The sequence below is a fragment of the Staurois parvus genome, unplaced genomic scaffold (assembly GCF_062004578.1).
Source record: "Staurois parvus isolate SC_StPar_1 unplaced genomic scaffold, SC_StPar_1.0 ptg000025l, whole genome shotgun sequence".
Lineage (NCBI taxonomy): Eukaryota > Metazoa > Chordata > Amphibia > Anura > Ranidae > Staurois > Staurois parvus.
The window spans coordinates 28,330,738-28,340,238 of record NW_028317821.1 but is presented as its reverse complement, the minus strand read 5'-3'; the positions used below and the strand labels follow the sequence as shown (position 1 = coordinate 28,340,238).

At 36.1% G+C, this 9,501-nt stretch overlaps 1 protein-coding gene across 2 annotated transcripts in view; it reads left to right on the top strand.

The window, feature by feature from the left end:
• Nucleotides 1–4,576: 4,576 nt before the first annotated feature.
• Nucleotides 4,577–9,501, top strand: part of KERA (keratocan) — a 31,188-nt gene continuing 26,263 nt past the window's right edge. Inside the window, exons 1-2 of one of the 2 annotated variants that reach the window (XM_089652593.1) lie at nt 4,577–4,680; nt 6,183–7,075. In XM_089652593.1, the coding sequence (XP_089508719.1) occupies nt 6,190–7,075 (886 nt within the window). In that variant the 5' untranslated portion in view covers nt 4,577–4,680; nt 6,183–6,189. Of the gene's footprint in view, nt 4,681–4,706; nt 4,921–6,182; nt 7,076–9,501 lie in introns of those variants that run through there. The other variant, XM_089652586.1, reaches the window with a different exon arrangement.

Here is a 9,501-nt window from a genome sequence, read left to right as displayed (position 1 = left end):
ATGCAAATTATCATATACAATCCTCACTGTATATGTGGTTAGGTTGAAAACTGCAAAGTCTTTATCCATTATAGCAATGTTTTATAAGAATATATTAAATAATATATATTAAGTTTTTCTGGTAAATAATAACTGTAACTAGTATAATATGGTTTGTGGCCATATGGTGCATTTTTCACCAACAAATTTATGCTGGGAAAGCCAGTATTTAATTCCTGGTAATATTATAAGTATCTCTTATCACGGTACCAAATTTCTAAACCATTTTATTTTGAGATGTTTGTTACACCTTAAAATACTCCATAGGATGGGGTGAAATTAGGTATGGGAAGAAAGACACACCTAATGGAAGAATTTTACTAATAGCTCTTAACGAACTGGAAAAGTAAGCTCTAGTCATCACTGGCAGAGTAATACTGACTAGTATATGACTGGAATTATTTATCAAAAAGTGGAACATTAAAACTGTTTCCCAGTAGAAACAAGTTTCAGATTTTCATTCTTCAACTGTAATTTTCAAGGTCAGTATGACTATGCAAGAATAAATACTTTTCTTTTTTCAGACATTTTGATCAAATAGACATGGCCTGCAAGAACCATCATTTGCATTTCCCTGAATCCTTCATAAAGCTCCCTTTACTTTCTTGATTTTCATTCAAGCTAAACATAGTGATCGATCTCCATGCCATGAATATTCCCTATTCATTTCATCAGGAGGAAGGATTTAGGTCTAGTCTACACTTCCTGCAAGAGATTCCATCTAACAGTGAATGGTCAGTGCTGGGTGTAACAGAATAATCTGTTTTATTTGCTCATCTGTAATTGTTTACCTTAGACAAGCACAAAGAGGACAAAAAAAGTTAGGGCTCATTTAGGTCAGTGTGTAAGATTTATGTCTCTGTGACTGGTTAATGTCAATATGAATACATGACTCAAAGCATAATTTGTAAATTACACCATATGCCAATGTGTGTATGTTTATTTGTATGATATATAGCAGCCAATGAAAATTATCCTATTGTTTCTCTCAGCTTGTTTTCATCCAACTGGCAGATACATTTTATGGTCTGTGCAATGTAGTAAATGTTAACCTGTGGAGCTGAAGAACAGGGGTGAATCTTATTTTAAAACTTCCCTGAAAAACACAGAGGTGCATATTTATGAAGATACAAATTATTGTTTCATTGATAATTTTTGCCAGTGTCAGAAGACTTTCTGCTTTTCTTAAACACATTTGTCATGAACATTCAACCACATGTTCACCATTCGCTGCCATTTATTCAAAATCTTGATTTTCTATTCCTCAATTGCAAATTCAAACCCCAGAAGCAATATCTATATTTTAAAATAAAGCCAATGCTACATTTATCACCACAGGTTGCATCTGAAATTATTTTCAAATTACAAATATTTGATTTTAACAGTAATTCACCATTCCAAAGGAGACCCACAATTAATTCTCTCATTGTCACCAATTCAAAGTAGACGACTTAGTTCTCTCTCTCATGGAGCATTGAAAAATTAATGGCCTTAGCAGAAATAGTACTAACTCTCGAGGTGTCAATACTCTAGTTTATGGGCAAACCTACACCCTGTATTTTTCTATTTACATGTACATGGCATGATGTTATATTATCTAAGCCTGATACTTTTATGAACTCAAAGTGTGCCAACTGAATGTTTTTGTTTGCCCATACAGGTGCATCTTTTGTTTTTGTACCCTGATATATTCAGTCAGTGACAACCCTGTTCAATGTAACAATATCCACAGTGACAATACTTGTACCATGGGCAACTAGAAATGAGCACATTTCAGAAAATCTAAACATCTACCAAATCATCAACCAAGAAGTGGAGACTTGCTCTCCCAGGTGGTTTTTCATGCATGGGTCCTTTTTACCTTTCACTAGTTCAGTCAAGCAGCATGCACTCCTACTTCTTTATTAGGTTAGTTATGTGAGTGAGTGCTATTATACCCTAAGTTACTACAAAGATATGGATAACTAGTCAGCAATAAAGGGGCAAATAAGCAGCAGAATAATACCTGTATAAGAAATTGAGGATTAGTAACATTTAACTGCACTAGTTCTGTAATGTTTAGGATGTTGTGCCACTAACCCAAGCAGCTTACTCAGTTCTAAAGAATGTCAGGAACTCCAGCATTTATCACCATACATGTAACTCAGTCACCTTAATCCCATGAAAATAAATGAAAAACTGCAGCACTACTAATAAGGATCAATATTTTAAATCATGTGCATCTCAGCTTCAAAGATGTCTCCAAATATTGGGTGCTTTTTAACCAACAGTACCAGTCAGCACACTGAGCAATTGTATAAACATACATAGGTTATGTATATGCAAGTTCAAAGTTGATCCCTACATATTTAGAGAGTGCTATTTATGAAATCCGCATTCAACAGTACTCTGCAAAGTGCTATGAAAGTCCAAATGAATATTTAGCTCTATATGGAAACTGCACTTCAAACAAATAAGTGTTGTTCCAAACCACACATCTGTGATCTTGATGTAATCACATGGTGCCCCCAATTCCACCAGTACTCACCAGATGTCATTGACCTCTTATATAATAAAGAAGGTCAAAATGCACGCTTGTTACTCCTTAAAGTGGAACTTCATTCTCTCAATCAACATTGACTCTTTGTTGACTTTTGCTGCTAGAATTAGTAAATAGATAGGAAAATATATCATATTAACTTGTTTTAAACTTTTTTTTACATTCCTTCAGTTATTTCCTGGTTTTCATTCCTAGATAAATGATGTCATACATCCCAGGAGTCTTCAGGAGGGGAGGATGGGTTTTCTCATTTAAGCACACCCTCCTGCCTGCATGCCTGAGCTAAGGATAGATGGATTCTAGGAAGTAAATGCTATATGAATCATCTGCCTTTACTCAAGATGGCCACGGCCAGAATTTCCAGAGGGTGTTTTTTTAAGTGATTTGTCAGCAAAATAAAGCATGGGGACATGGATGGATGGGGGAATTGGCTTTGAACATGATAAATGAATTAAATAGAGTTTATGGTAATTTGTGTTCAGATGCAGTTTAGTTCCACTTTAATAGGTATTCCAGGCTCCACAGCAGGTGTTGCAAACCCCTGTTGTCCTGTGGATACTCAAATGTCCACACCATCACATGAGGAGTGAGTGTCATGATTAAAAGGGAAACAAAAGCCTATATAGCGTAATACTGTTTCTTAAAATGTTTAAAATAAACCCCAATATACTCACTAATTGTGCTAAACCCGCACCTGAAGAAAAGCATGCACTGTATAAGGTCATTGTGCTACACCTGCTATCTCACTTGGTGTAGGCGATTGCTCCAACAAGCAGGAATGACATCAAACGTCATCACAAATGGACGTCTTCAGGAGTATTCATAGCCATACAGGTAACTCGTCACTTTAATCCAAACACTATTAAATGTGTCAAAGCAGTTATTGATTGTTCAGGAACATGAAGAAGGGTGTGAAAGTTTGTGAATCCACCTCATTATAATTACATTTCGACATATAGGGAAATGTCATCAACATACAAAGCAAGTCCAGTTGACTGTGACTATCTAATATCAAACTGTTTTACTAGGTTACTACTTGACCAGATTGAACTTCCTGGTGGATTAGGGATCCACAGTTAATAATTGGTGGCTAGGAATCAGATTAATCCCGGTCAAATTAGAATTTGGGTAAATCCATTAATTGAACACCAATGCACCACTTCTGAAGTGGTTTAAGACATCATGCCACAGCATGGAAACAGTCAGCTATGCCTCTACAAGGAGGGGTAATCAGCAATGAGTGCACAACAAAATAATGTTCATCTTTTGATTCAGCTATAATTTTTTGATGGACTGTCTTGCTGTTTAGAAAAATGTCTTCCTCTGTCTCTCTCGATGCTCCCATCAGTTTCTAGCCCCAATATAATTCTATAATGCAGTTACTCCTGTCAGTTTCTTCATGCAATATATTTCTATAATCCAGTTACTCCTGTCAATTTCTACACCCAATATATTTCTTTAATCCAGTTACTCCTGTCAGTTTCTACTCCCAATATATTTCTATACTCATACAAAACCTATATGTATAAATGTACATATTTGCTGTAAAACAATGATAAGACAGGAAAAGCTGAACTGTTTTTGTAATTTTTTTTTTCTTCTTTTCGCCTTTGCCAAATAAAATATTTAAGATTTCATTAAAATGATACAAAATGTCATTAACATTGACACATTTCAAAAACTGTTTGTCACCTACAACTATCTATAACTTTAATACTATTAGATTTATTATATATCATTTGTCAAATTTTAGGTCAGTTCAAATGATCTCCTCCTAGTCATGCGCATCTTGGCATATGATGTTCAACAAAAAGTATGCATGACCACTCAATATGTTGACAATGCCTAAAATTGTTTGTGGCATTTCCAAAATGAAAATGCAGATTAGAGCACTGTGCCCTCTAGCAACTTATATGAGCCAGCAGTATCCTCCTTTGTGGTGTTTAGGTGCTGAAGTGTCTAAAGATGCTTTATGGGTTAACTGTTGTAGTCACTGGTGCATATATATTAGACAGGCAGCATTCATAGACTTAGGCATTTTACCTCAGTCATAGTCTGACCAGGGAGCAACACAAAACAACTGGGGATTCAGGAAATCAGAGGTAAGCTTGAAGCTCAGACATCAGCAAAATGAGCTCTAGAGCAAACTGCTGTGATTAAATTGTAACATAGGAGACTGGCTGTGAGTTTAAGGAGAAGAGTTCAGTTGATGTAATAGGCAGTTAAACCTCTAAGGACAGGATGAAAACAATCTGCTAGGAGCCAAGAGTTTCCACTTTAAGGTGAATTCAAACAGGCATCACATAGTGTGAGGAAGAACTACAACTATCTGCATGCTAAAGGTAATAAATCTTTTAACATGTTACAAATGATATGCATTTCTTTTATGAATGATATTCTAAATTCTCTTCTAAAAATATGAGCATGTTCATTGTGGATATTTTGTTGATTAGTTGCTCCAAAGTTTATTTAGACTTTTGCATTTAATGCTTTTGGATAGTGTCCAAGTTGTAGCTGTTTGTCTTGTAAAATGATACGTACAACTGTCATTTGCTGCCTTGTACAGTATTTCAGCGATATTTTATAGATGTGCATAATGTGTGCTTAGTTTATGCATACTTTATACAGTTTTCACTTGTTAGCAAAGAGGCTTTGAGCTCAGCATCACTTACATCAGTGGAATTTAACACTGAAAAAGCAAAGCAGTTTTCAACTTGATTTTCTGTACTGGCTTACTTTTCTGAAACGTTTATTAAGCATTTCCTTAAACTTTGATTAAAATAGTGTTATTTAGCATGTTCATATGCATATAGATATTATTATTATTGCTTCTGTTAAAATGTTTGACATCTTTAATTTTTTGGTAGAAAAAAAAGTTCAGCTTGATTTTTAAATAACCAAGCTAGCAGAGATGGTCAATTTCTTTATTAAAAATTTAATTCAATTAAAACAATATGTTGAAAGAGATGATTAAACATTTTTTGTTTATGCAAGAGCATTCAAATTGCTTGAGGGCAGGGATTCTCATACAGAACTCTCAAGGTCTGAGAAGCATACAAAAGGAGCAGCTGTTTAAATGGCCTTTGATCCTTTATGCTAGTGCATAACATATTCATACGTAATCCCAAACAGATGACTTTTTATATTGAAGAATTGAAAGTTTTATGAATAGATTGGAGAAAAGATCTCTGATTTGTACAACTCAGTCTGTGTTTTCAGTGTTCCCATTTGGCTAATTTCACTACCTACACATTGCAGAAGATTGTAGAAATCCAGAACAAAAAGGAGCTTTGTGTTGTTAGCCTTTTGGGATTATGGAAATATTTTAACTGAGATGATGTAGCTAGTTCTTAGTAACTAAGCTTGAATATGATGTAAAACACTAAAACATCTGGCCCTCTGTATGGGATTTGATGTATACCCATATTTGATACATCCCATGATGCTGGATGACAGAAATGTCACAAGGCCTACATGCAATACCATCTTTAAACAGGATTTTACAGCCGTAACCTGATATTGGAAATGAAAAATGTATATTAAATAACTGGAAATATTCTGTCACTCTCTTGTGACCCTGAATAATCCTATCATTTTCTTTAAGGTTGGCAATGGAAACACAAGCAATTTTAAGAATTTCTATATACTTTTTGGTGCTTTTCATCTTCACCTTTTCTAATACGCAAGCTGATGACTATTATGATTTGGAGCCTTCTCATTTACTTGCCTTTGAGTGTCCCAAAGAATGTTTTTGTCCACCTAACTTCCCACGTGCTTTATATTGTGACAGTAAAGGTCTGAAAGAAGTGCCTCCCATCCCATCGAGAATTTGGTACCTATATCTACATAGTAATGCTATTGAGACACTTAATGAGAAAGCATTTGTGAATGCTACTCAACTAAGATGGATTAATCTGAACAAAAATAAGCTTACCAACAAAAAGATAGAGAAGAATTTATTTAAGAATATGAAGAACCTACTTTACTTATTTCTAGAGGACAATGAATTAGATGGAATACCAGCACCATTGCCAAACACTTTGGAGCAACTTCGTTTGGCAAGGAATAAAATTTCAAAGATTCCAGAAAGTGTTTTTAAGAATTTAGAAAACCTTACCCTATTGGACTTACATCATAACAAGCTTACAGATGGTTCCTTTCCAGCTGATGCTCTTACAGGACTCAAGAACCTAATGCAATTGAATGTGGCCAAGAATTCACTCAAGAAAATGCCAACAGGCCTTCCTACTAATACCATACAATTGTATTTAGATAACAATAACATTGAGGCTATACCTAAGAACTACTTTAACAAGATACCTAAAATAGCTTTTCTTAGATTAAACTACAACAAATTATCTGATTCGGGTGTGCCAGCAAATGTGTTTAATATTACCTCTATGTTAGACTTGCAGTTGTCATACAATGAACTGGCTTCTGTGCCAACTGTCAATGGTCATCTGGAGCGTCTTCATCTTGATCACAACAAGATAAAAAGTAAGTCAACTTCATATAGTATGATTTAGCAATGAAAGCAAACTGTAGGACTAGTCCATATAAAGATACAGGTATGCCAATGCATGGTTTATGAAAGTTGTTACTAAATGTTTTATTTTGCTCTCATTATGGCATTTTCATAAACCTTGGGCTAAACAACAGTTGTCAAAGTGTAAGTTTTTTTTTTAGCTTTGGATAGAGTTAGAAAAGATATAGTGCCAATATCAGATTTTTAATTCTCTCCAGGGTTCTGTTAAAGACTTTCCTTCATTTTCTGTCTTGCTGACAATGGTTTCAATAGACAGGAAGTGAGGGAAAATCTCCAACAGTATCAAAGACAGAACTAATTTTCTTTTTTAGCAGAGTAAGGGAAGACTATATCACTTGTCAGATTTTTACCGCTGTATATGTTGCTGTTGCAGATTTCTCCTCACTTCCTGTCTGGTGAAACCTTTGTCACTCTGACAGCAAATAAGTGGTAATCTCTTTAATGGAACTTTATCTTCACTTTATCCAAAACTCAGAATAAACATATTGGCTGGACTTACACTTTAACTCTTTTGTCACCCATCAGAATACAGTATGATAGTGTTTCGTGACCTAACATAATTCCAGCTAAGATTGCCATTCTGTGATCTGTGGGAGCCTTTGTTCTGTGTTACCAAAGTAAGTAGCTTTTACTATAATGTTTTGCATATCTGTTAAAGGCTGAAGGTAAAAAAAACATTCAGCCTTTACAGCCACTTTAATATCTCATCAATGTATCATTCTCAAAAAAAAAGTATAGCAAGAGAGAACACATGATGTACTGTCATGTTACTGAATGCCTGGAACATTATAGAAAAGCATATTATAGTCAAGTAATGAAAATTGTATGGTTTTACATATGCAGATATCCTCATCAGAGGCTTTTAATGATAGCAATTATATAATGATACTTGCAGTGAGATGCAGTTACCAATACCACATCCACAAATGAAAAAAATTAGAGGGCTGGACAGTACCAGGCAACATTCAATAATATAGTTAAAACATACTTTTGATTACTCATCACCATACAGCATACAATATCCCCAATAAAAAGAACTGTATTGACACATTTTCTAAACCCTATCTTATTTTAGACCTTTTTCTGCTTCACCCCCACCTTCCACTGACCAGCTATAGTATCATACTTAATTTAAAGTGTTACTAAACCAACAACAGTAAAATCAGTCTGTATATGCAGTAAAGCATGCTTGTTATACTCACTGTGGAACCTAAGGGGTTAATCCTCTGCATTATGTACCTATTTGATCTTGACTTCTCTGGTCCTCCCCTTTTTCCAGTGTTCCTCTCTAATCTGCTGATAAGCCATATCGTGTGGAGTCACTCTGCACATGCTCAGTTTCGTGTGTATTGCTAGAGAGGTTTTTTTTATTCTTGGGAGGGTGAATGTGATCAGCACAGGGCTAATCATCACTGTCCAGACAGAGGTCAGGGGCCCTGCATCTTCCTAGAACAGAATGAAAACGTCTCCTACAAGCTTTAACATGTACTCTGCTGGACACTGATAGAAGTCACAAGACTGCTCTAACTGCTGATGAGAAAAGGTATTTAGCAGTTTATATTTACTAAAATAATTGCACTTCCATGTTCTGTGTGCTGTGGGAGACCAGATATAATGAATCCTGGGTTTAGTAACACTTTACCATGTGTACAGAGAACATTGCATGTCCAGATATAATAACATACTTAGTGCTGTCAGCAGTCTGGGGACTGCCAGCAACAGCTGAATGGATACAGTATAACTGGATATACAATATTCTATACAAGGGTAAACTGAATATGATACCATCATCATATCTGAGCTGGTCAGTGGAAGGTAGAGGTGAAGCACAAGTCCAAATTAATATAGGGTTTAAAAGAGAAGTATGGCCAAAGCTCTTTTGGCCATACTTATCTTCTGAATCACAGGAGTATACTTACTTACAGTATGCTCTCTTGTGACCAGGAATCAGCCAACAGCAGGCTAAAGTCTGCTGCCGTCAGACTTCACAGAGCCGCTCCTGGCTCTGGAAGGATCCTGACAATAATGTCAGGATCCATCCAGATGCTTGACTGGCAACTTGCTCAGTCTCTCAGTGTACCTCCAGCAGCCTGAGCCAGCTGATCCCGCCCCCTCCAAAGCTTGGAACTCCAATGAACGCTAGAGGGGCAGCACACAGAGTAGTGACTGACAGTCACCATTCTCTGCTCAGAGCAGATTGAGAACTGAGCAGTCAGTGGTCATGTGATCTCTTGATTCTCGAGCTTAGAGATGGTGGGAAATAGATGCAGCATCAAACCAATGCTGCAACAGGGAGGTAAGTATAGATCAGCGGTTCTCAACCTGGGGGTCGCGACCCCTTTGGGGGTCGAACGACCATTTCCCAGGGGTCGCCTAA